At 34.4% G+C, this 27,940-nt stretch overlaps 2 protein-coding genes across 3 annotated transcripts; both read right to left on the bottom strand.

Annotated features, from left to right (window-relative positions):
* Nucleotides 1-25: 25 nt before the first annotated feature.
* On the bottom strand, nt 26-4,995 carry LOC114164860 (AUGMIN subunit 8-like). 2 transcript variants are annotated; one of them, XM_028049630.2, is made up of 7 exons: nt 4,455-4,984; nt 2,854-4,354; nt 2,641-2,760; nt 2,160-2,279; nt 1,989-2,078; nt 1,555-1,662; nt 26-381 (listed from the first exon to the last, which is right to left on the bottom strand). In XM_028049630.2, exons 2-7 carry the CDS (start codon nt 4,183-4,185, stop codon nt 337-339), a joined length of 1,815 nt encoding a protein of 604 aa, XP_027905431.2. In that variant the 5' UTR covers nt 4,186-4,354; nt 4,455-4,984; the 3' UTR covers nt 26-336. The 2 variants fall into 2 exon arrangements, 1 of the variants encoding a protein (XP_027905431.2); XR_014984731.1 differs by lacking the exon at nt 26-381 and having other exon boundaries at nt 1,549-1,662; nt 2,160-2,241; nt 4,455-4,995.
* An 8,499-nt stretch (nt 4,996-13,494) lies between these two features.
* LOC114163215 (leucine aminopeptidase 1-like) lies at nt 13,495-27,451 on the bottom strand. The gene is made up of 10 exons (XM_028047389.2): nt 27,125-27,451; nt 26,626-27,043; nt 25,718-25,912; nt 24,235-24,460; nt 20,975-21,101; nt 15,190-15,285; nt 14,944-15,021; nt 14,491-14,551; nt 14,043-14,230; nt 13,495-13,771 (listed from the first exon to the last, which is right to left on the bottom strand). The coding sequence occupies exons 1-10, from the start codon at nt 27,341-27,343 to the stop codon at nt 13,643-13,645; spliced, it is 1,737 nt and encodes a 578-aa protein (XP_027903190.1). The 5' UTR covers nt 27,344-27,451; the 3' UTR covers nt 13,495-13,642.
* Between the last annotated feature and the right edge of the window lie 489 nt (nt 27,452-27,940).

Below are 27,940 nucleotides of genomic sequence, written 5' to 3'. Positions count from 1 at the left end.
AAATATGGTAATAGCAAAACATAAATTTGAATGATATTTTGTTCCATTGCTTTTCATTTCCTTTTCCTTATCTTAGTAAAAAAATTACAAGTCGAAACCTATGGCCTCTAGTATTGGGGGAAAAGAAGAAGAAAAAAGGGGTAATAAAACTATGGATTCCAGCATGTTTAACTGGAAAAAAAAAAAAAAAAACCTATTCGAAAATTTACAAAGTAAATAACCTGAAAGATTTTAGATATGGATACTATGGCAGAAACAGAAAGGAATGAGTTATAACTTGTTAGCTAAGCAGCAGGTCAGGTTCTCCCAAATTGGTTACTTGTTTGCCCCCAAAGCTTACTTGATTTGCATAAGATGAGTCAAAAGGCTACTTTCCTCAACCTGGTTTTGAGAAAATTAATGAGAAAGTGATACCAGTGTGATAATGATGGTGATGAAGAATTGCATTCTATTCTATTTATGCATCAAATGCATGATAAAACATATTACAATATCTCAAAAAAGAAAATGAAACAAAGGGTCATGCTACAAGGGAATGCAATGTGAACAGATATATTCTTCCAAAAAGCATCTTCAGCAAATTTTCACTATTCTTAAAGTATGTTGATATCATCAGAGAAAGGCAGAACAAAATCAAAGACCAATGAATCCAAAACATTAGCAAGAGTAAGGAAATGAAATGAAAAATGACATTGGTTTTGTTAGGTTTTTGCTACGGTAATCCTAGATGGAAGCTATGTTGCGGAAAACACCAAGCTATAAAGACTATAAGAAAACTTCCATGTTTAATTGTTCATGAACAATAAATACCAGCAGTTCTTGGGCCACAGTGATGTACCCTTGTTACAATTAAAAACATTGAAAGAAGTGAAAATAAAATAACACCATTAGATTCTCTCTTGTTTTAAATGTAATCCTTAATCTAATTGGACGTGTGGGGCTAGTAGCATTTGGCCCTTGTACCAACCACTTTAGTAAGCAAGTTTGTTTTGTGGGTAGGTACTTGGTTAGGTGACAGATCATTCTAGTGTTGTGTAGTAGGTTTGGGTATCGGTTTCCAAAACAAAATGGTAGAGCAAAATCTGGTGAAGTGAGAATTGGAAGTGTAGTGATGTGTAGCTTTAATTTTTTGAATCTTGTGTCTCCTTGCGTATTCAATTGAAATTGAACATTGAACCTTCTAGTGTTACACAGGCTATGAAAAATCCAAATTGGGTTTCTGCTTTGAAACAAGAATATGATGCTCTTATTCACAACACTTATCATCTGGTTTCTTTAACCCCTGACAGGAGGGCACTTGGTTGTGAATGGGTTTTTCAAGTAAAAGAAAATGTTGATGGAACGGTTAATAAATATAAAGCCAGATTGGTTGCCAAGGGGTTCAATCAAGTTCAGGGGTGCCAAGATATGCTTGGTAAGTTGGTAGTCATCAGTAATACGATTCTTAAAATTGAAATATATTTGCAACTAATTTATGGCCATATGCAATATATGGTTGAGTTGAGAAATTTGAGAGCATAACTCATTTTCTAGAAAACATATACCATAACTCACCTGCATAGCTGCTACTGAAGCCATTAGCATTTCACATTCATGAAGCATGGTCTTTTCCTGAACTGCTATGACAGCAACTTCAGAAATTAAACTGTTCATGCCCTCAACCTAGCACAGACAAAAAAACAATGGTGTGATAACCAAGAATAGACCTCATAATCTGACCATGATAAAAAAATTTACAGTTAGGCCTTTAACAATATTCAATTGCTTGATTTTACAAATTTGGATATCAAAGGAAGAAAAAGTTAAAATCTGCAATTTTCAACCGCTGAAAAACAAAGGTTTAAATGTAAAAAGACATATTGGCTTAGACAATAGTAGACACACACGTGCTAGGCAATGATCGAAATTATTGAAGTTAATTTGGTATATTAATTTCAATCACTGTTAATATATACTACACAAATCTTTGTAGAAAACAGCTAACTCACCCTTGAGAGCAAGGAACAGATACCAGATCCCATTGCTTGCATGACATCAACTGCTTGACAGATAGCAACCTTCAAATGCTCAATATCTGCCTGTAAAAGCAGATACAAAAATGAAGTCATTGTTTCATCTTCAGTGACCAAAAAATAAAAAAACATCCTACGCATACATACAATTTCTCCTCCAGTTACAGGAAGACGAAGAGTGCTGGCCTCCAAATCTTCCACGGCTCCCGATAGAGCATCAATATGGTCTCTTTCAAGTACAGCCCAATCATCAAGATAGGTCATCAGCTTCAGTCATTGTCAAAAGGCTCACATTTAAAATGCATGGCTAAGTCTTGAAATTGGAAACAATTAAAAAGACGGAGAAAAATAGAATCACACACTCTAGTGAGATTGGAATCTCATGACCGATATCTAATCACAAAGATAAACCCTCTATTTCAGATATTTCTATTCTACTCCTTCCAAAACTCTAAACAAACAGAATCAAAAGCTTTTAGTTCATAAAAATTTAAACTCGTTTAAGAAGCAAAACAACAATATTGCATTACTTATATTTTCACTATTAATTGCCTGGAATTAAATTAGCTACAATGTATAATCAACAATAAAGCTGGCATAAAATTAATACATTTATTAAAAAAATTACCTGATCATTCAAAACAGAATTCAGCTTAAGGTCAAGCTTCAGCTGCTGAAGATTGATCCTCTTCCTAAGCACAGACTCCCACAAGGACAAACTAGTAATCCATACATTATAGAGAGTTTTCTGCACCATTAATTAAGGATTTTTGTAAGAACAAATTAGGCAAATTATATGATACAAACCATCATATACAAAGCCGAAAATAGACATTAATACCTCCACAATTGCGTTTTGGATATAAAGAACATCCTCAGCTCTTGCATTGGCAAACCTCCATTGCAAGTATCTATTGTAGAGAAGCCGTAATTGGTGAGCATCTTCTATGTAGGATGCACTCTTTTTCCCCATTTTAAAATCAGCAATAAAGCTGAGCACTGAAATTGAATTGTTTGATCGAATGGATGAATTGGTTGGCCTAATTCGAGACGGACTGGCCCCTCTAGAAGGAGGAGTTGACGGTCTTGAACTAGATGGACTGACACCTCTTGAAGTAGAAGAGGATAGCACTGAGGTCTTACTAGGTGAAGACACTCGTGATCCTGGAGTTGTTGAGAAGGATTGAGATCTGACTCCAGCCAATGCAATTGTAGTTGCAGAAGCAGATTTGTGAGGTCTCAATTCCCGTGGAGAGCAGTCATCAACTGATCTCACCCTGCCACTTCCAACAAGTGATACCAGTCTTACAGCATCACTAGAAGACCTTTGCAAGGGTTTACATGATTCATCTGATATAGACAACCTTCTCGGTGAAGAAACTGAAGTGTTGTTCATCGCAGCACAATCAAAGCTTTTGTTCAATGCATTAGAGAAAACCTTCCCAGATAACCTACTGGGCCAACGATGCTGATCTATCAACCGAGAAGACAAGCTATCAACTACTGGCTTTGAATTCTCAGACTGATCAGAGGCATTCTTCCCTCTGAGAGGACTCCTCTTTCTCTCTGGCGTAGGCTTTCTTCCGGTTGGAGTTTCAGCCTGCTTGTGCGCCGCCGCCGCCGCCACATTTGAAGACGGTCGCAGAGTGCGATCAGAAGCACTAGCAACCGGCTTCTCTTTCTTGCTAACAGGTATGGAAATGGTATCTGACTGAAAAGAAACACTCAGACTTCGCATAGTGGAAGGCCATAGACTGTCTGGCAAACGACTACCTGTACCTGCGACCCTTCTGGACAACAATTTCCCATCCCCAGATGAATCATTGGTCGGTGTAGAAGGTCTTCGTGCAGTTGGAGATGGAGGAGTTGAAGGCCTCTTCCTTTCTGCAGAGAGAGACCTCTTTGGAAACAACTGTGAGGTTGACGAGGTTGTTGATGAGGTTGATGCAGAGGTTGTTCTTGTAAGGTTTGGTGATGGACATCTACGAGTACTAGATGGAGTAGCAGGAGTAGGTGACCTATATCTAGAACTAACTTCCCTTGTTGTCGAACGCCTGGTGGTGGCTGTTGTGGCTGCATTGTTCTTTTCTGCCAGAACCAACGGTGGTCTTACTCTTGGGCTCTCCGCGGCTTTGCTCTTCCTTGATGCTTGCCCTGATTCACAATCATCCATTCACCCTAACTAACTTTCCCTATTGGACCACATTGATCGAAAACTTCATCAAGCTAACCAGATTCGACAACCTTAGAGACAACCTTGCCAATCATGTGTTCCGGGTTCAGCGGAACAAAGAATCAAGAATGGTACCAAATTATATACAAAGGAGATCCTTTCTGCAAATCTGCCACAAATGCACAGTTTAAAAGTCAGACACAAAAGGAAAAAGAATTCATCCATCAAAAAAGGTATGAGATACAGAAAGATAAATGCAAAAAGCACACATCTTTACAGAGACTCAGATCTGTTGGGGAACCAACTTGCCAATCACGCCCAAGAATCGGAACTTTTCTCACTTTTCTCATCAGATAAAGCTCAAACCCAACCAGATCGGGACACGGTGAGTGAAACCCAGAGAGGGAAAACAACATTTGGGGTAATGGGTGAGAGAAACTTGCTGAAACTGTCTCGATGTGCATTTAACGCTTATTATGATCATTAGAGGTTAGTTATCGCTTAACTGCACTAAAAGGAGGATTCAAAAATGCAGTGGAAAAAAGGGGTCCCCTTGGAAATTGGGGATACTGGTGGGTGAACTAGGACAATGGACGGTGTAAGAGGAACTGCATAGGGTAAGGTACGGACTATAGAAAAAAAAAAAAAAAAAATTCTCCTTTCGTTTATCTCACAAGAGTGGCATGGTCTTGTGTGTGTGCTGGCAAATGGGTTCACTTCACATAAAAATGCACCTTCCTCTCTGTTGTTCTCCTTCAACAAACCACTCTCGTAATGATGATGATCGAACCGAACTAATACATTGTTGTTAGCACACTTTTCCTAGGACAAACAAAAATAGTAACTGTTTCATTAATGATTTTCCTATAAATTACAGCTTTTGTTTTGTGTGTAGGTTTGGCGAAATTATTATAATTTTCTTAATTTAATAATAGGTGGTATGCATGTCCACGTGCAAGTGGGTTGGTTGTCCATCCCTATAAAACTAACCACATTCCCTTATACAGATAAACTGATACATGTCCACCCCTATGTATTTATATTTTTAACTATTTTTATATTACTTTTAATTGTATAATTTTAATAACAACAAAGACAACTTAGAAACAAATAAAACAACTATATTATAATAAATTTTTTTCATACGAGTTAGGCATATAATTTTTCATATCTAATATATATATATATATATATATATTATTGTAGAAAAAATTATTAAATTATAAATAATTTTTATTAAAAATAATTTGTATACTTTTTTTTATATTAATATTTTTGTATAAAGACATTTCCCCTTTTGGTATATATATTTTGTTTTTAATTTTATCATTCAAGTGTATTTTTAAACTAAAATCAGTGTTTTACTAATTTTACGTTTTATGTAATTTTTTTTTTAATTTTACAGTTTTTTTTCTAAAATGTAACTATTTTTATAAACTAAAAATAACTGTTATAATAAAAAAATTTATTTGAAGAAATATTACATACAATGAAATTATAAAAATTATTTAAATTTACTTTTGTAATTATAATAATAATAATTTTTTTTTTGTCATCATAAAAGAAAGTGATCACAAACAAATACATGCATGTGTTTTTTTTACTAGCCAAATAGTTATAAGAATTCAAAAAAATAATTATTAAAAGGACGAAATTAGAAAATCAATTTTTATTGTGGTTAATTATTTGAATTTAAAAAGGTGGATTACTAAAGAGTAAAATTACAAGCTTCACAACTGATATCTCTTCACTCTTTTAGTGTGTTGGTCATGCTTTCAACTTATCCTTATATATTATTGTAATTTGTTTGCTTTCCACTCTAATCTTCGTGACAGGGACGGATTTTTTAGGAGCAGAGAGGGGTTATGGTATGAAAAATGTTAAAATTTATATATATATATATATATATATATATATATATATTTAAAATTATAGGTAGTATATTTTAGAAATTGATAAAAATTAAATTATGTATTTTTTTATTTTTTTAGAACACAACATTTAATGTTAATAGATAATGAGACATAAAATTAAATATAATAAAGAATAAAAATATTTAGGTTTAATTTTTCTTTAGGTTATGTTTTTGTCTAAAGATTAACATTATGATGATGTTAATTACACCAATAAAACAACTCATCCATATTAAGAGTTTTAATTTTAATGTAAAAATTATTGATCCATTTCAAGATATTTAACGAAATTTATCGTAAAAAGTTAAATTGCATTAGTTTTTTTATAAATCAAAACCTAATTGAAACTAAACAAATTAGTGAATTTTAAACAAAAACAAGAATAAAAAAGAGTAATTAAACCAAATATTTATTAAGATAGTTTTTATTTTCCTTCTCATTATCTTTTTAGTTTTTCAAAAATTGTAGGGTTTATTAAGCCAAATAATAAAGTGATATGACTAAATTAAAGATTTGGCTAAAGGCATATGTCATGAAAATAAATATTGTGTAGAGACCATTTAGTAATTTCTAATTTGATGAGGGGCCAAATTAGAAATACTAAAACTTAAGTAATTTAGTTTATAAATGGTCGTAATCCCCTTCTGAGAGCACACTGAGTCATAACGTACTTCTCAAGTTCCTTTTCCTTTCTTTTTATCCCCATCAAGTGAGAAGACCAAAGAGAAATAAAGCTGCTCTACAGGAGGAAGATCACTATATCAGTAATGCTCTAATATCATCCTTATGGCCAATTCAGATATGCTTCTGTTTACTATTTACACAGTGGCGGAACTTGATCAAAAATTTTAGGGGGGCCAAATTATATTTGTTATATATAAATTGTTTTTTAATTAAAAAAATTAATTTCTTACATCATTTTTTATTCAAAATAAGCACTCATGACAATATAATCCAAATAATAATATATATGAAAGAGTAATATAAAGTTTATCATCAACAATAATATATAAAAAAAAAAACAAAAGTTACCTTTAGTCAAAATGCTCCTCCAACTTTTAAAACCTATAAAAAAACATTCAAAAAGTTAAAACATGTTAACGACAATCAACTTATTGCCAATTAGAATTCAATAAAAATAAACTCAATTATATGTAACAATGAAAACATCTAAGTCAGGTCGTCCGCTTGGTTTTTTACTAAAAAGATAGCACGGTAAGCAATATGTAGCATCTTTTAATGGTGAATACTCTAACCATGAAGGAAATAAGCTAAACCATGTGTACTGAAATCTTCTTGGATGATCATCTTTCCAGACAACGGATAATTTTCTAGATGCATTTGATATGGATCCCATTTTAGATAAGCCATTCGTACCTCATCAATTTGATTTGGTGGGTATTGTCAGATTTGAAGACGCTTCCCCGGATCACGTTCTAAAGTATTTTCAAATTCATTATATGTAACTTTAGGAACCTTACAGAGTTGTTTTTCGTTTTCTTCAATATTTAGATTATCATGAAGTTTCTCAATTTTAGACGATGTAGATGCATTTTTTTCATCTTCATCACAAGTCTTCCTCTTGAAAAAAGAATAAATTCTTTTACTCTTTATCATATTTTTTTCTAATATAAATTTGTCAATTCTTTTACAAAAAAAAAAAAAAATTATGAATACCTCAAATTAAATCTTAAAAGCAAGACTCAATATTTTAAGAAAACTAATAACTTCTAAATGATTTAGCTTCCCTTACCTTATAGTAGATTCCTAATCTTGCTCTTCCCTTACACAACTTCAAAGCCTAAAATAGCTCTATCTACACAAAGAAGAGTTTGATCAACAATTAAAGCATGATTTTATGATCTCTAACAGATAGAGATATGCCTAGAGCATAGAAAAGCCATATACAAGAGGAAAACAAATTGATTAAAAAAAAGAAGGGAAAAAATGAACTTACTCACAAGAAGAAATTGCTGAGTCCAAAATGTTCATTAACTCTTCAATTTTGTCGTAGTGCAATTTAATTTTGAAAATAATAAGGAAATGATGATGAAAATTGAGATAAAAATAAAATGAGAGAAAGAAATGGAAGCACGGAAGAGAAAAACCAAATAAAAAAGTATAAGAAATTATAATAGAGAAAAAAATGTGATTTTTAAATTTAAAAAAAAATTCAAATTAAATTAATATAAATAAAGTAATAACATATAAATAAAGTAATAATATATAAATAGAGTAATAATATATAAATATATTTTTTTAAATATGTAAAAAATAAAATAAAATAAAAATCAATTAATATAAATAAAATAATAATATATAAATATTATTTTTTAAATAAAAAAAAATGGTTGGGGGAGCCATGGCTCCCCTATGTCATAACCTTCTTCCGCCAATGTATTTACAACATGATTATCAGTATGGGATATTGTTTATGAGTTTATGATTGATTATCGGAATCAATATTAGGACCATATTCTACTTTATTCTAACAAACATCACTCATTCTCATATGTTTTCTTTTTCTTTTTGAAGAAAAAAAAAGTTTGACATAAACTCATTATTTTTTGCTTTCATTTATCCTTTTTCATTTCTTGTATGTTGTCTCACTTGATAAATAAAATATTATTTTTTTATCTTATAAGTTTTTTATATATTTATATTCTTTATGAATATAGAAGAACAATAAATAATGTATTATGTGTTTTTTTCATAACGGATTTTTAATTGTGGTCGAGGTACTTGATTTTTTTTCTTCTTCCGTTATCTTTCTTCCTCTCCTTCTTTTGCTTTCTTTCTTCTTCTTCTTCTTCTTCAAGTTCATTGCTTCTTCTTCCTACTTCTTCATACCAACGTAAGTGTTTTTAATTTTTTTTTGGCTGTTTATTTTTGTTGGCTGATTGTTATTGAAGGTTCACAAAAGTTTTGGGTCGTAGATATTTTTTTAATGCTTCTTCTTTTTTCTTCTTCACAGCAGCTTAAGTTTTAAATTTTTTGTTCATCTTTTTTTTTTCATTGTTGTTGTTGAAGGTTGACTGAAGTTGTTGTTGATGTACTTTATTTTTTGTTGTATTTTTATCAAATGTTTTTTTTGTTGTTGTTCTTCTTCTTACTCTGTTCATTTATGTTTGTTTCATTTTGATTGTAAAGCTCAAAGATACAATTTTTCTAATGTTTTAGGTGTCAAAGAAAAGGTTGATATTTTTGTTTTAAGAAACTATTGAACATGTTTTGTTGTTTTAGATGTTGTTGTTGTGTTCATTTTTTATAGTTGCCATTTTTTATGCTTGGTATACCTATTATGTTTTTTTTTTTGTAAAATGTTTGACTTATTTTATTGAGATATATTAGATGGCAAAGAAATTTGATATGATCAAGGATATTGATGGAAAAAGGGAGACTTTGAAACTTGATGTCCGAATTGTGGATCTGTGGTTTGTTGAGTCATGGGATTCTAAACGAAATATGGAGATGATTCTGACAGATCAAAAAGTAATGTATCATTCTATTGTTTATGTGCATTACATATTTTATATTTAAGAAAAAATAAATATATTTAACGTTTATGCATGATTATGCTGGTCAGGGTGATGTTATACCTACTATGATTAAGAAAGAAGACATTAGTACGTGGGAAGACAAGCTAAAGGGAGAAAGTTATATAATGCATAACTTCAAAATCTTCAACAACAGAGCTCAATATAGAGTTTGCGACCATCCCTTTAAGCTATTATTTATTGGAGCCATGTATGTACGATGACAACCAATTGCCAATATACCTGCAATTGCCAGTATATATATCAAGACCAACTTTTCTCCAAAGGCGCTGAACGCATTGTTCAACCTGCCAAACTTCTCATTTTCCTCCCTTGATTAGAAACCCTTGGTTGTAAACCCTTATCGTACAATTTTGTATGGACAAAACTCCAAACCCTTAAATGACACACAACTATCCAAGTCTCCCGTACACCAACGAGACCTTTTCTGCCACAGTTTTCTTCATAGTATTTGATGGGGGACTTTGATGAATACTCACTTGAGAACCAACACATACTCTATTCACCAAAAGTCTCACATGTTCTGAAACATACATCTGATACAAGTACCAACATATCTGTTTGAATAACTTTTGTCACGGATCTGAAAAAGAAATTGAAAGTGACGACAACCACCATTCCCACTAACCACACTGACGTTGTTAGAGAGGTAACTTCATTAATTCTTTGCAGCACATAATTTCATAGGAGTAAATGTTAATTTTAGTATGTGATTAGGCTTCTTGATTTAAAGAAACCAAGACTCACAATTTACACACCCAAAACTGCACGTAACACAAAAACAACTCTAGGTCATTTCACCACAATCCGAATACAAGAAAACAATCAAGGTAACATACCAAAAACAACATAAGTATTATCGCTTAACATGTAATTTTCTTTACAAAACAATTGCAAACATTTTCATACAACTTTTTATCAACAAAATTGCATACCTTTCTTCTAATATTTTTTATAAACATAACTGCAAATCTTCTATGATAGATAACTATTCAAGTCTTTATACATCCAAGAGACCTATTAAATTGCGTAACAACTCAAAAATCAGCTCTTTACTTTAATAATGTTATTCTACCGCCGTCTTTTTCATATTATTCGTGATTTTGACCAATACTCACTTAAGAACCAACAATTATCTAAATTGAAAGAAACATATAAAACGAGAAAGAAGCGAAAGTTTTTTCAACTACACAAAATTTTGCAAATTCGATCGGAGAGAATACATAACCGTACTATTCTCTGCCGAAATCTAAGGAGGAAATAGGCCGCCAAAGTTGGACGGAGGGAAAAGAGTCTATATCAGAGATGAGTTGTCCGATGAGAGGTGTTTTTGAAATTTTGTTGCAATGAACTGGGAATGATGATTAGTAGAGGGAAAGTTCTGATCATATTTTATTGCACAAAAGTTTTGTTAAAAAATAACAAGAAAATGAAATGAAAACTAATAAATTATAAGGTCACAAAAAAAAAAATAAAAAAACAGTTTCAGTTAGGAATGGAGGGAGCCAATTTTTTTCGCGCCACTTACTAAGTTTGAAGTAACTTTTCCACCAAACTATACCGTTAGGAAAAGAAAATTATAAACTAATATTCGCTTTTTTGTATTTCAGGATCTTTTGACCAGAAAATCGTTGATTTTTTTTTAAAAAAATGGATCAAGTCGTTATCTGGGAGGACGACTTCCAACGGTGAAGTCGTCCTCCCCAAAGCCAGTTTCGCTTTTTTTCTTTCTAAAATGAATATTGTTGCGTCTCATAACGATTTCTATTTAATAGAGAAATGAAGTCGTCCTGTAACATGACGACTTCACTTTTCTTTTTTTTTTTTAACTTTTCAGTTTTTTAGTTTTAATTATTTCTTTTTCTTTTTCCTTATTTTATTTTTTAAATATTTCAGATTTTTTTTCTTTTTTTTAGTTTAAGGGTTTTGCTTATTTTTTATTTTTCAATTTTAATTAATTTTTTTATAATTTTTTAGTTTTCGTTATTTGTTTTTTTTTAAACTGATTAGTTATCAATATTTTTTGAATTTTTAATTTTTTTTCCAAATTTTGTTAGATATAAAAATTGATTGTTTCTGTAATTATTTTTAGTTTATTTTTATTATGTAATTTTATATTATCTAATCTATTTTATTAAGTTCATTTTATTGTAGGAATAAAAATAATTATAAATACAATCCATATAATTTTTATATTTAACGAAATTTGAAATAAAAATTAAAAATTTAAAAAATATTGATAACTAATCAGTTTAAAAAGAACAAATAACGAAAACTGAAAAATAAAAAAAAAAACAAAACCGTTAAATTTTAAAAAAAGAAAAAAATCTGAAATATTTAAAAAATAAAATAAGAAAAAAGAAAAAGAAATATTTAAAACTGAAAAGTTAAAAAAAAATGAAAAGTGAAGTCGTGACGACTTCACTTTTCTATTAAACAAAAACCGTTATGTGACGCAACAACATTCATTTAGACAAAAAACAAAAAAACAAAACCGGCCTTGGGAGGACGACTTCACCCTGGAAGTCGTCCTCTCAGATAACGACTTGATCCATTTTTTTTTTTTTAAATCAACAGATCCCACTTTACAATTTTCTAGTCAAAGGGACCCTGAAATACAAAAAAACCACTAATATTAACTTACAAATAAATTGAAAAACTAATTAAAGATAAAATTATAATTATAAAAAAATATAATGATATTTTAACTCATTTTTTTATTCACTTTTAATTCATCACTTCAATCACTTTTAGATCATCACATTATATCACTTAAAAAATCAAAATAAATAATTGAAAAGTGATTGAAGTAGTATGTTAAAAATGAGTAAAGAAAAATGAATCAAAATATCATTATCCTAAAAAAAATATAAATAATTTTTATAATAAAACTAACTTTTATTTATTTTATTATAAATAATTGTTTTAATTTTAAAAAAATGTTCGTTCATCAGAATTAGTTATTCCCTTCCAGTTTTGGTTTGCAAATGAAATCTATCTGTAAGTTTCCAGTAAGAACGAAATGACTCGTGTGAAAAAAACACTAATTTAAGTGAACTTTCAAATTCAAACCATTGATGCTTACAAATTATGGATCAACTTTTGCTATCATGACAACATTTTGACAGGAAGAAATGCCCCGTGACAAGACTATGTTACAAGAGAATCACTAAACAAATTCAAACAAAATGTAAAGAGAAAAGGAAAACAGACTAATAAATGAAAGATAAGAAGAAGAACGAAATCATAAATGGCTTAAAAATATTTTAATATAGTTTTACTTGGACGTGTAATTATTATTATTAGCCTTTTAAGTGATCTCTCTATAAACAGAGTCATCACTTTTTTTTTTTTTTTTGTTAGTGTTGCTACTCAAGGATCGGTAAATACTAGATGAAGAAAACAAATTTTAACGTCAATCCAGAAATGAAAAAAAATAATTAAATAGTCAAATCCAAGATTTGTTAATATTATTTCAGATGCCAAAAATAGTTAATATTCCTCAGTCCAAAACTTAAAAGCATAATTTAAAATTCTTCAAATGAAATGTCTTTTAAGATTTTATAAATTTATTTTGTTCTAATCAAGATATAAAAAGTTAGATTTAATATTCTGGAACGTCTTATACACAATCATACTAGAACTCAAATTATTATTTTGAGCTGCTCATTCCTGAAAATATTCAAATTATAAAATTCGAGAAAACCTTTTATTTTTTATAAAATTATTTTAAGCAGCACTATCAAATTTTAACATCTCAACTAAGTTGATGATAGAATTTCATTGGATGAACATACATTAACTAGAATCAGCGAAGCAAAAAATATTAACAAACAGACTGAAGTCGATTTAAACAGTATTTATTCATTATTCATACATGTTTAAATACACCTAAAAGCTGCCACACCTTTTACATCCCTTCAGATAGCTCATTAATAATTAATAACAAACTAAAATTGGACAAGATTTCAACAATTGAGTTGGCATTTAAGATGCGTTCCTCAAAACCCATTGTACCAAAGTAGCAACACCAAATCCTGTTGCACTCCGCTGCTTTTCATTCCAAACTGGACCAGCCATGTCAATATGCATCCATTGAACCTTCTCATCAACGAACTGTAAAAACCACAATTGTTTTATAAAACCCTCACAGAAATTTCCATGAACATTGCAGATAAAAGCTACCCAATTAAGATGCGCGTCAGTATTTATAAGTCCCTTCATAAATAGTTTCACTTCAAGTGCAACAACGCTCCATCCAAAATAAGAATTACAAGCATTTATACCAAAATTTGTGATTGTGTTAAATATTATAAGTACCTTAGAAGCAACAAACCATTATTTTATAGAGAGAAATGAAAACATAAAATGTTCCATTAGCACATACCTGCTTTAAGAAAAGAGCCGCGGTAATAGCACCACCTGGACGACCACCAGTGTTCACCATATCAGCTACTCCTGATTTCATTGACTCCCAGTAGCTTTCTTCTAATGGCAACCTCCATAGTTTTTCCCCACTCGCTTCTGAAGCTTCAAAAACTTCTTTTGCCAGGTCGTCACTTGGTGTAAACACACCTTCGAAAACAATAGTTCGCATCAATAATCAGCTGATAATGAATAACTCCTTGCATGAGTTCAGTAGTTAATGACAAAATAATTGCCAACAATGGAAAACACAACATCGTGTGGCAACTTTCACAAGTTCCAGATGTCACTTTCAGGTTCTTCCAAGCTCTCCTCTTTCCCACAATATTATAAGTTTAAGTTGCCAGCTATATATTTGGTCATCTATTGTACTAACAAATATTGGTAAAATGATCATATATAAAAATTACCTGCTATTGAGGATCCAAGACCAATTATACAGGCCCCAGTTAATGTTGCCAGGTCAACTATCTGAAGAACAGTCAACCAACCTGTTAGAGTTCTAAAACCAAACTACACAACTAACACGTGGTAAGCTTGTTTCAAAATACATAATCAAAATTCAAAAAAATACAATGACAACCGACTAGCCATTACTAAACACAATTCACAAAGTACTTTCTGTATGAATGTTTTTTCAGACTGTAGAGGAACGCCACACGCAGGTATTTTTACAATGAAAAATAGCATTATTCAAATAATTGAACTTTAGTTCAGCAGGACAAATTAGAAAGGTTACAACATTTTCGAGAATTGTATTAGATATTAAATTATTGGTCAAATCTAACACGTGGGAAATATTAAATTATATGCCAATACATTATGATTTATGTAATTGTAGATTCAGATTCTTAGCAGCATACCTTTTCAGCACCCTGGTTACAAGCATACACCAGAGCATCTGCAAGGGTAAGCCTACCCTCTGCATCTGTGTTATTAACCTATAAAAGAGAATAATCAAACCGAGCTCATACTCTTGGCCTATCACATCATCTTATATAAAATGGACGACATTGTGTTGCCAATACACAGCTTTTCCACTACATTTCTTCCATCTAGTTTTCTCTCTCTCAACATGTATAAATGAAAACAATGAATGAAATCCTGACCTCTATAGTCTTTCCATTTGAAGCTGTGAGAATGTCTCCAGGCCTCATACCTGTTCCACTTATCATATTCTCACAAGCCGCAACTATAAAATGAACCTGCACATTCAGGATTTTTAAACTAATGTAAAATGTACTTTTTGTGCAAAGGGATTTAAAAAAGCTATAAGTACTATCCTATTCCGAAAAAATATGCAAGGGCTAAAGAGATACATTAGAAACACAAGCATTCTACCAAAAACAACTGCATAGATTACTAGTGATCAATACCAGTACTACAAGATTTTCACCTCCGTACTGTAACAAAATGTTAGGTTTCTTAGAGCTAGAAACCCAAGCTACTCGGGCAGAACTCACTCACACCAACACAGAAAGAAACAGAAACAGACTTTTATTATTCTCTCAAAGAATGCGTCCAGGGAAAGACAACAATTCCCCCCTCACAGGATCTGTTATGACTCCTGTTTACACTTACAAAAACAAAACGAATACCCCCTTTTACAACACTACCCCCCTTCTTATTTATACTTTTCCTAAAACAAACTTTCATTCCCAAACAACCTACTAACAGACTAACTAACTAACTAACTCAGTTCTTATTTCTTCTCACATACACCTTTAATATTCTATCATTACTCCCCTCTGGCTGAGCAACCTTGTCCTCAAGGTTGAAGTCAGGGAACTGTTGTTGGATAGTTGTGACGTCTTCCCAAGTAGCTGCTTCTACCCCTTTATCCTTCCACTGAATTAAGACTTGCGGTCTTGCATCTTCCTTCCCTGGTATAGGTCCCCATCTGTTATCCAATATCTTCTCTGGGAACCAATTAGAGGTCCTGCCTTGCAAACCTTCTGGCAGGTCTTTCTCAACTTGATGAGTGCCTACTGCTTTTTTTAATTGTGAAACATGAAATACTGGGTGGATCCTGGCAGTTTCTGGAAGTTGTAATCCAAAGGCTACTGGACCTACCTGTTTCAGCACTAGAAAAGGACCATAATATCTAGCAGATAGCTTTGGGTGCAGTCTGGTGGGCATTGAGACCTGTCTATGGGGGCGAATTTTCAGAAAAACCCAGTCCCCTACTTGGATGGAGGATTGTTTCCTGTGTTTATTCGCATATTTCGTCATATGCTCTTGGGCTCTTGCGAGGTGGAACTTGAGTTGGCTCAAAGCTTCATCTCTGGTCATGAGATCTTGTGCTACTGCTTCCACAATGGTTTCTCCTGGAATAAATCTGCTGATGGAAGGAGGTGGTCTGCCATAAACTATTTCAAAAGGGGATTTTTGGGCTGCCCCGTGAAAACTGGTGTTATACCAGTATTCTGCCCATGAGAGAAAGTGAGACCAAGATTTGGGTTGTTCTGAGCTAAAGCATCTCAAGTATGTTTCTAAGGTTCTATTTAAGACTTCAGTTTGGCCATCTGACTCAGGATGGTACGCAGTGCTCATGTTTAACTGTGTTCCCTGCATTCTGAATAACTCCTTCCAGAAGAGACTTAAAAATGTAGGGTCTCTGTCACTAACAATAGATGCAGGAATCCCATGTAGTCTCACTATTTCTTTGGCAAACACCTCTGCTATGCTCTTGGCTGAATAAGGATGTTTAATTGGTATGAAATGCCCATATTTACTTAGTCTATCCACCACCACCAAAACTGAATCATACCCATTGGATTTTGGTAGCCTGACAATGAAGTCCAAACTAATGTCCTCCCATACTGCATTGGGTATGGGTAAAGGTTGTAGCAACCCTTGTGGTGAAGATGCTAGGTACTTGTGTTGTTGACACACCAAACAAGCAGCCACAAAATCTGTTACCATCTTCTTCATTCCAATCCAGTATAGTGATTGGCTTATCCTCCTGTAAGTTCTGAACACCCCTGAGTGACCTCCTGTAGATGTGGTATGGTATTCAGCCAGCAGTCTTGGAATCCAAGCAGAGTTGGCTGATAGCACGAGCCTGCCTTTATGATGAAGTCTTCCATGTTCTAAAGTATACTGCCCCTGCTTCCCAGGATTCTCTTTCAGCCCTTTTATGATCTTCTGTAATTCTGCATCTTCTTCCACTTCTGCCAATATCTTCTGGAAGTCCTGCCAGAATGGTATGGACATTATAGTCAATTCTTTGTCATCCTCCTCATTCTCCCCCCTTCGAGAAAGGGCATCAGCTACTTTGTTGGATGCTCCAATTTTATAAACAATATTAAATTCATATCCCATCAATTTGGCCAACCAATTCTGCTGGTTTTGTGTGGTGATGCGCTGCTCTAACAAATACCTTAGACTCCTCTGATCTGTATATACTGTAAATTTTTGCCCCAATAAATAAGGTCTCCAATGCTGTATGGCTAAAACTAAAGCCATCAACTCCTTTTCATAAATGGACTTAGTTAAGGAAGTGTCCGATAGGCCTTTGCTGAAGAAAGCAATAGGACGTTTGTCCTGTGTTAGCACAACACCCAGCCCACTGCCTGATGCATCACACTCAATGGAAAAAGGTTGGCTGAAGTCTGGTAGTTTTAGAACAGGGGTTGTTGTTATAGCTTTCTTTAGAGCCTCCATAGCCTTAGTGCTTTCTTCATTCCAGCAGAAACATCCCTTCTTTAATAGACGTGTTAATGGTTTTGCTACTTTTCCATAGTCTCGGATGAATCTTCTATAATACCCAGTCAACCCAAGAAAACCCCTCAAGGCTTTAAGATTTTTTGGCAAAGGCCACTGATGAATTGCTGCCAGCTTGTCTTGATCCATCTCTACCCCTTTTTTAGATATTACGTGGCCCAAATATTTCACCTCTTGTCTCCCAAACTCACACTTCTTTTTATTTGCAAAGAACTGTTGCTGCTGCAGTGTATGCAACACCTGTTTTAAGTGACCCATGTGATCCTCCCATGATTGGCTGTAGATTAAGATGTCATCAAAGAACACCAATACGAACTTCCTTAAATATGGCTGCAAAACTGTGTTCATGGCACATTGGAAGGTTGCTGGCGCGTTGGTTAGCCCAAAGGGCATGACCAAGAACTCATAGTGGCCCTGATGTGTGCGGAAAGCTGTTTTCTGTATATCCCCTTCATACATCCTGATTTGGTGATAACCTGCCTTCAAATCAACTTTGGAGAAATAGGTAGCACCATGTAGTTCATCCAATAACTCTTCTATCACGGGTATTGGAAATTTATCAGCCACAGTGACCTTATTCAAGGCCCTATAGTCTATGCAAAACCTCCAACTCCCATCTTTTTTCTTTACTAGGATGACTGGACTGGAATATGGGCTATTGCTGGGCCTGATGATTCCAGATTTCAGCATTTCCTCCACCTGTTTTTCTATCTCAGATTTCAGCAGATTAGGGTACCTATATGGTCTCACATTGACAGGGTTTTCACCTACTTTGATAGGTATTTTATGATCAATCCCCCTCCTTGGTGGCAGCTCCAGTTTTTCTTGGAAAATGATCTTATGTTCCTGCAAAACCTCCTCCAATTCCTCCTGCTGCTTGGCTGACAATCCTTTCCCCCCTTCTTCCTCTTCGTGACTGGTTAATCCCAACTCCCACACTAAGGAGATTGCTTCAATTTCAGTTTCCTTCAACAGGGCTTGTGGTGTCACAATTCTTTTTGTCAGAGTGGGATCCCCTTGAATGTTCACCACTTTTCCAGCCACATTAAAACTCATGGTTAAGGTGTTCCAATTTACCTTAACTTCTCCTAAAGATGCTAGCCATTCCACTCCTAAAATCACATCAACTCCTCCTAATTCAAACAGGAAAAATGTCTCTTTAACAACATGATTCTCCAAATTAACTTCTACATCTTTGCAACACCCTTGTGTTTGCTTCTTGTGTCCATCCCCTAATCTGACACAGTAAGGAGGGGTATCTTCCACCATTAATCCCAATTCTGTCACCAATTGTGTTGAAACAAAATTATGACTCGCCCCACTATCAATTAAAATTAGTACCTTTCGCCCATTGATATCTCCCTGCAATTTCATGGTATTATTTTGCGTTAAGCCTCCTGCTGAGAACAGAGATAGCTCCATTCTTTTGTTTTCCAACACTCCAATTTTCTCCTCTCCTCCATCCTCCTCTCTGCCCTCACTATTCTCCTCATCTTCTGCTAGAATTACCACTCGCAAGCTTTTTTTTGGGCAGCGGTGGCCTGGCCCAAAAGCTCCTCCACAATGAAAACATCTTCCTTCTTCCCTTCTCTTTAGGTACTCTGGGTAAGGCAAGTTTCTGACTGCCCTGTTTTTACTCCCTCCTGTTGTTGGATTTCCACTTGTCCTAGAGCCCATAGATGAGGTTCCCCCTCCTTCTTTCCTTGCTGTACTCATATTGCTGGGAGAAGACTGAGAGTTTCCAGCCCCTTTAAAAGTCTCAGTTCTTGATACCACACCCATTCCTCTCTGAAATCTGGTGTCTGCTGCTGATGTTGTCCGATAGGTGTTTGTTCTTCCTGCCCATGATTCATTAAGAGACTCCTCCACATCCCTAGAGATCTCCATTGCCCTCATTAAATCCCTTGGATCATGTGGCTTTACTTGGCTTCTGATCCGGCTTTGTAATCCTGCAAAAAAATACCCCAGTAGTTGTTCTTCTGATAAATCTGGAATTTGAGCCACCAATCTTTCAAATTCTTGTACGTATTCTTCTACTCCCTCATTCTGCCTTATGGATGCTAATTTCTCAAAGACTGTACTCCTATCCTTGCCTCCAAATCTTTTATTCAAAGCTTCGACAAAACTCTCCCAAGATGGGTTCTTGGATTTCTTTTTCCAGAAGCTAAACCAATGACTAGCGTTTCCTTCCATACTTATGAATGCTAATCGTAATTTCTCTTTTGGAGAAATATTTTGAATCTCAAAGAACTTTTCTGCTCTAGCAATCCAGCCCATAGGATCACTACCTTCAAAAGTTGGTAACTCTACCCTTTTCATCCACTGCTTCTGGACCTCTTCTTCACTGTCAGAATCAGACTCCTCCTTTCTGATCATCTTTACAACTCCTTTCTTGTTGTTAACAGAATTCTCCCCATTTTCAGAACTCTTCTCAGACCCTTCTTCTGATTTCTTGCTATTCTTAATCATATTTCTGATTTCGTGAAGATTTTCTTGAATTTCCAAGATAATCTTCCCATTCTCGCTGGTCCACCTTTCCAACGCAGCAACTCTTCCCTCCATGATAACAGGCCCTTGGATCCGGCAGGTCGGACCAATTGTTAGGTTTCTTAGAGCTAGAAACCCAAGCTACTCGGGCAGAACTCACTCACACCAACACAGAAAGAAACAGAAACAGACTTTTATTATTCTCTCAAAGAATGCGTCCAGGGAAAGACAACAATTCCCCCCTCACAGGATCTGTTATGACTCCTGTTTACACTTACAAAAACAAAACGAATACCCCCTTTTACAACACTACCCCCCTTCTTATTTATACTTTTCCTAAAACAAACTTTCATTCCCAAACAACCTACTAACAGACTAACTAACTAACTAACTCAGTTCTTATTTCTTCTCACATACACCTTTAATATTCTATCACAAAACCTTCAAAAGTGATTCAACAGAACAGATTATCATATAGAAAAGTGGCAACTCAATTCATAATTATTACTTAACTGCAAAACATCTAAAACGAGATAAAAAAAATCCTATAATTTTTATATGAAGTCACCACCAACTAGTTACCAAGCAGAGGCTTTAACCATTACTTTGAAAGTCAGAAGGATCAAAAACAATGTGTGACAATAAAAGGAGAAGAAATGAACAATAATATAAACATCACACCTCCACTCCAAGAGGTTTGATTTGACCAAGAGCTTTTGCTGCCCCAAAAACTGCAGCAGAACCGCCCATATCAAATTTCATGAGTTCAATCAAACAACCAGGTCCTGTCTTGATGTTGTAACCACCACTAATAAAACAAAAAAGAAAACAAAGAAAAATTGTAACAACTATAGTGTTAAATCAAAATAAGAAGCTAAAGGAGAAATTGCATTTTCCACCATGATCTATCTATCCAATAAAACCACCTAAACTACCAATTTCAGCATATTCCACATTGATATGTTAGTTGTAGCCCTATAATCATCGAGTTGTCCACAAATTGTAATGGGAAAACTTGAACTGCTTAAGGAAATAAAGAACTATTTTATTAATCACAAACACACAAATAACATTTTCATCACCTCTATTTGTAGCAATCAAACTTCTAAAATAAGGAATAAAAATATGCTTAAACAAATAGGAGGAAGACTCAATATTGTTTCCTAACTAATAGAGATATTGAGGATATTGTTATCTTAATAATCTACCATTTACAACACTATCCCTCAAGTTGGTAGGTAAATGAATATAAATCAGTATAGTTAGAACAGCAAGAATCATGTGATTCAAATCTCGATTCAAGAAAATCTTCCTCCCCCAATACAGCAACTGAATTGTGTAATTTGCGATTCAGCAACTGTCATGCATGATTCATAAGGTGAGTAGGTCCACTCAACAAACAAAGTATCATAGATGAAAAATGAAGAAAAGGAAAAGAAGCGTCAATGAAGAATAGGATGGTATTTTTTGCTTCTTTGAATATAATAACAATATTTTATATTTTGCATTACATAGATGCCATGCTTTATAAATTTTGTTTATCTATATTTCACTCAGGTTTTCTTTCTTTGTTACTATTGTAGGCTTTATTATTTTATTTACCTTCATTTTCTTTCTTTCCTTTTCTCTCTATTAATGATGTAGGCTTTATAAGCAAGAGAAAAACGAGAGAGAGAGAGAGATCAAATCAAAGTATATTGAGACATTAGAGTTTAATAGACACTAATTTTATAAACAAGAAAGACTCTTTGTAAGTCTAATGCAGCAAAAATGGGCATGTGCCATGTGCATGTAAATGTACAAAAGTTTTATAAGCTATACCAAATTGTACAAAACTATGTCAGGATCATCATTGTTGCAATGTGTCCAATGGATCAACAAGTTGAGCAGCAGCCAATGATGGGTGGTCTTGAAGAGTGGCCAAAGGGAGACCTAAAGACAAAAGGACGTTGCTAATGGAGAGAGAAGGGAGAAGATGGACAATATCAATACCATGGGCTTGGGAGCCATATGATAAACAGTGCCAAAGGATAAAAACCGAAAAATGAAGAGAGATGAGAAAAGAAACTTGTTAAAAGATATATGATTCATGTCACCAGAGGTGGACTAAGTGAGACCAACAAATGAATTGCTTGCATGTACAACAGAAGTAATGGAACTAACCAAAACTATCAAAGGGGGAGACACCAGAATCAAGAGATATAGGGGGGTTGCCTGAGCAATAGCCAACCAAGGAAGACAACCAGGCAAAACATAACACCAGCGATTTTGTGACAAACAACATGAAGGTTTGTTGTTGCTAAAGATCCTAGGAAGGAGTGGCAATAGTTTGTTGACGTCATGAAGGAGACCATGAACTTTTGCACAGTAATCAGTCATAGAGCCATCAATACGTCCAGAAGCAATGATACTCAAGAGATTTTGGCAAACGCCATAAAGGCGTTGAGTATCACTAGAGGGCATATTCCCAAACCTTGGCTCATGTCTCATAGCTAAAAATATCTATTCAAGAAAGGATGAATAGTTGACTTCATAACCTACAAACTTGGGCATCAACTTTAGACCAATGATGGACATCTTTTTCATCAATGGAGGTCGTTTTATGGGTAACATGGTTAACATAATCTTCCCTCTTAAGCCAAAGCTTTGGTATCAAATGCCCAAATATCATGTGTATTGCATCTAACTTGTTAATGGAGAATGGGACATTGACATAGTTAGTAAAGAAAGTAGATTTAGATCGAGCAACACTTAGAGTTTTCATGGTCACATGGAGGAGTGAGAAAAATTAAAGAGAGGAAACATGCCCACAATAGGGATAGGTAAAATGATCTCCATACACAAAGTCATGACAAAATTGGCAAATAGGATGTCAAGGCTTCTGGAATCAAGGTAAAGGTTTACTAGGAGGAACTAAAGCCATGACTACAATTCATAATCTAGAAGACAACAATCGGCACACACAACAAAATCGAGCACAAGTAATTTGCCATATAAAAAATATGTTAGGAAGAAGGATGAGAAGTTACGCAATTAGAGTGGGTCACCATTTGTAAGTGGACATTGATATCTAAAGAGAAGTTTGAGGATTTACTTTTAGCAAAGGATGAACATGTTAATGATGAACGGGAAATTACAAAATTAGAAAGTGGGGATGAAGGGCACAAGGGTAAAGAAGCTTTGTGCCAATGGATGGATTTTTCCATGTGTTTTTTAGAGCATTTGACACAGCCCCAAACCATGAAAATGGAACGAATAATTCAAGGAAGAGAGTGTTGATTCTGATTGACAATGGCACCAGACACAATTTTAGCAGATGGAAATAGAAAAGGAAAACACACGGTTGCTGCAAACAAATTGCAGTCAAGATGGGAGAGTTCGAATTGATAGAAGATTTCTTCTTGTTTGAGTTATGAGGGGTGGGCTTGATTTTCTTACCCACAAAATACTTACAAAGTGTCAGCGGGTTTGCCTCCAAGAGAAGTCAACAAAAAATCCAGACAGAGACAGGTGGTCCAGTGAATGTAAGACCCTACAAGTAGCCATACATCCTACAGAAAGAGATTGAAAAACAAGTTGAATATGTTGCCCTTACGAATTAGTCAGCTTAGGAATATGTCGGCGCACAAAAACATGGAAAATCTTTGATTCCACCAATTTTAAGATTCTACACGGCAAATCTACCGATTCTGCTTAGCGGCAGCTCTAAGCACGAACAAACTTGCTAAGGCATGACAGAAATGTAGAATCGTGTGATTCTTCAAAGTGGAACAAGATTCTGACTACCATGGACACAGCACCCAGAGAAATGAAAATATACAATTTTATAACCAATAAGAGTTATAATCCCAAAATGAATACAGAGGATAACATCGGGGAAAATCTCATTGCATGTTTTCTGTTGCAGCTAAAATAAAATGAAACATGGTTAAATCAAGTACCTATCAAAAGTCAAACCTTTTCCAACTAATGCTAACTTGACATTTACAGGTCCAGTTGGTGGTTTATAGCACAAATGGATAAAATGTGGAGGATTTGCTGAGGCTGCAGCAACACCAAGATAGGATCCCATTTTCAATTCCTTGCACTGCTCAGCATCTAATATTTTGGCAGTAAAAACATCACTATATGCTGCAGCAATATTTGATGCCTCTTCAGCCAATACCCCTGAGCCAAATAATTCATTGAGGACGCATCAATTCCTTGAAATGCAAAAGTATATCACACATGTAGCAATGGAACATTGAAATGTTCAACTAACTGCCCTGTTACTTCAAAGCCAAGGACGCATGTGCATCCATATTCTAGTCTATATTCTAGCTCCTAGAACAGAGAAATTCACTTTAGAGAGAAAGAAATTATATCCATCAATGAGAAAACCGGGATAATATATTTAAATATAGGCTCATAATTTGTATACAAGTGCATATCATGCATTTTGTCACAATCTCAACCACTGATTTCAAACCAACAGCTACAACTTGTGTCTTCTCCCTCTAAGGCGAATTCACCTCTTCAAAAAGAGGAAAAATGCATACATATAGAGGGTGTCAAATGAGAGCATAAATATTTACTGTCAACACAACATTAAGTGGTCAAGTTAAAACTTCTCACACTTTTGCATGATATGATCCATACACATGGTTGTTGAACCTCTTGAATCTACTATTAAATTCTTACAACCATTGCATATAAGAACATGTTTACTCTCTTTATTTTTTATACAAGTACAATTAAATTAACAGAGTGAATTCTTGATTCTACTACAGAATTTAAAAGACTTTCAAATGGTTTTAGCCTCAAAATGCATGATTGTTGCCAATGTTTGTCGGAGTACTTGAATAATTTTACGAAATTCAGTTTACAATTTCATTGATATCTTTATCATGTCTGCTTAAACTACAAAATAATGCACATATCACGGTCATTGCATCTGGTATTGACTTATATTGTTATTTCATTTACTCTGTTATAGAGTTGGAATATAAAATTGAAAGTCGTTAAGAGTAGAATTTAACAACCTTGTGTGCATGTGTATGCATGGTGTAGCTTGTATTAGCTTTCAATCTGCAATAACTTTTTAATTGCAAAAGTAGCACGGTGAAGACTTAAGTTTTTTTATTATAAAAGCTTATGTTAGGCATCACTATGTATTTTAACATCTCAGCTAGTCTGACACCTCAAAATACATCTATCATTTCTCATCACATTAAAAATATTATTAAAAGAAAAAGAGAAAAAAACAAAAATATGGGAGGTCAAACCAAACCCATGAATAAAAAATACAAGACTAAAGTTGAGATATATGAATTAATTTTAAATTTTGTCAAAAGTTTGCCTTATTTTACTTTCCTTTTAGAGCTTGTTAAGAAGTTTAGTTAAATTAACCTATCTGCAACATATAAACATTAGTTTAATATGAACCTGGCGTTAGCACATTAGCAGGAGAATTCACAAGCTCCCTTCCGAAAATGATTCCAGAAGAGAGATCTGCTGCAAACTTAAGTTTCTTCTCCAATTCAGGCCCAGATCCAAGCCCGATAATATCCACTGATCTAAGTGCCGATTTCTTAGACTCCGACTTGTACCTGTTATCTTCAAAAGTTCCCAGCACCGTCCCTGCCACACAACACAACTCAATCTTATTTCAAAATCACAACCTTTCAATTAACATATAGGCTCTATTTAGATAAACTTGCACTAATAAGAAGAAAAAAAAATGTAAAATAAACAAAGCTTCTTATGTTAACTAGAAGATTCAAGGAAAGAATCTGTTTCTATGGTACTCATAGATCAAAGTGACCAAGGTATGTGCACTTTCATAATGATGATCCTGGTTTAAAACTTCTAAAAAAGTGTGAATTTGTTCTCACCAAATGGCTTATAAATTCGAGACCACCTTCATCTATATGCAATCCAACATATTTGAAAGAACAAGAACTAGAAAAACACGTTTCCTATAATTTATACACTTCAGCAGAAGTTGATGTAGAAACGTATCTTAAGTTAATTTTAACTTGAGAAACTCAATTCCTTAGGATTTCAGTTGGAACATCCAAACAAACCTCAGTTTCCATGGAACACTGTATCAGTAGTATGTTTGACTCTTTTTTCCAGATTGATTTAGAAGCAACACCTCAAACTCTAGTAAACTTAAAAGCGTCAATGGTTACTATTTTTCACCAACTCAACTTAATTTCCTAACTGAAATCCAAATAACTTTCAATTTTGGTTTTCTTCTACTTCCTGTTTTCCTCTAACAGAGTTTATTGAAAAATTTAATCAAACATGACCATTTAATGCTACACGCAGATCTCAAGAGAAACAAATACCAGATGCAATTGCAGAAGCAGTGTTAAGTTTAGACTCCACGGAAAACGCGTCTGGAGAGGCAAGCGAGACGGCGACGTGGCCGGCTTGGGCGGACTTGGCGGCAGCGGCAACAGCCTCACCGAGAGACTTAAACGCGGCGAAGGTGGACGCGGACGCGCCGAGGCCGAGCAGGGCCACGCGCTTGGACCCGAGTCCACCAGCGATTCTGAGAACTACAGACTGGCCCGGTTTGCCGGTGAAATCCTCTTCGGAGGAAGCCTCAGCCAACAACCCGCCCAACTTCAAATCCACGGAACTCAAAATCGCGTTCTCGAATCTCGCTTCGGCGTTTCGCGCCAAGTCCTTCTCCATGACGCCAATCGCGAGCAGGTCCCCTTTCCATTGCACCACGTCAACGTCCTTCGACGCGAAAGAAATCTTCCATTTCCACACTTTCATGTCAAGTCAGCATCGATTCAAATTCAAATTCAACTGAAATTAAGAGAAATGAAATTCAACCTTGGGGGTTTCGGTGTTGGATGGGCGAGTGAGGCCAAGGGAGGCGTGAGCCATGAGGTTGTGCAGTGGTCGTCGTGACGTGAATGAAAGACGCAGTGACGGCGCGGTGGACCTTCGAGTGAGTGTTCTGAGAAAGAAAGAAGACGAGGAAGAAGGAATGAGAAATTGAGCGGTGAGAATAGAGGAGAATGCAGAGGAGGCAGCAACTATGGAAGCCATTTTCGGGTGTGGGAAGGTCTATCTATTTATCGTGGGGCAAAGTGGTATTGTGTTGTGACGGGTGGCTTTCTTGACAGTGCATGGCACTCACGCTCGCAGTCACTGTCGGTATTCTATCTTCTGTGGTAGCCATGGTCAGTGTGAAATATCTACCTAAATGCTATGTTTTTTGCGCTTTTAATTTTTTGAAAGTTCAATCTATTTAGTTTAAATACTTTTATTTAAATTTTTTTTAACTAAAACACTAATAAACTATCTAAATTGGGTATTTGTGTTGAATCAGATGACGAGTAAGGGTAAGTATAAGTTCCGGTTGTACTAGTAAATTTAGTATAATCTAAACTTAATATTTTAAAATTTATATAGGTTTAAATATCTTTTTTCGTCCTCATTTTCATAATGTTTATTGTAGATAGTTCTCATTTTGATAGAATGTTTAAAATGTTCCTCATTTTTATCGAATGTTTAAAATGGTCATCATCCTCGCAATTCGTGTTTTATTTGGTATTTTTCTATAACACCGTTTAAATCAGTAACGGAGTAATGTACATATGGCACTGTTTGTATTATGTTGCATTAGGGTGTGTTACTGTACAG

Source organism: Vigna unguiculata, chromosome 9 (assembly GCF_037176805.1).
Source record: "Vigna unguiculata cultivar grain cowpea cultivar isolate G323 ecotype 2 chromosome 9, ASM3717680v1, whole genome shotgun sequence".
In the NCBI taxonomy this organism is placed as follows: domain Eukaryota; kingdom Viridiplantae; phylum Streptophyta; class Magnoliopsida; order Fabales; family Fabaceae; genus Vigna; species Vigna unguiculata.
This window is presented reverse-complemented; position numbering and strand designations above follow the sequence as displayed.

Excerpts from the sequence above, each read along its gene's own strand:
- LOC114163215 (XM_028047389.2), bottom strand. The coding sequence starts at position 27,343 with ATGGCTTCCATAGTTGCTGCCTCCTCTGCATTCTCCTCTATTCTCACC. Across the intron at positions 21,102-24,234 it reads AAAGGTTTGACTTTTGATAG|TGGTGGTTACAACATCAAGA; the intron begins GTACTTGATTTA and ends TTGTTTTATTAG. Across the intron at positions 13,772-14,042 it reads CGGCTCTTTTCTTAAAGCAG|TTCGTTGATGAGAAGGTTCA; the intron begins GTATGTGCTAAT and ends TGGTTTTTACAG.
- LOC114164860 (XM_028049630.2), bottom strand. The coding sequence starts at position 4,185 with ATGGATGATTGTGAATCAGGGCAAGCATCAAGGAAGAGCAAAGCCGCG. Across the intron at positions 1,663-1,988 it reads TCTGTTCCTTGCTCTCAAGG|GTTGAGGGCATGAACAGTTT; the intron begins GTGAGTTAGCTG and ends TGTCTGTGCTAG. Across the intron at positions 382-1,554 it reads CTTCAGTAGCAGCTATGCAG|GTTGAGGAAAGTAGCCTTTT; the intron begins GTGAGTTATGGT and ends TCTCAAAACCAG.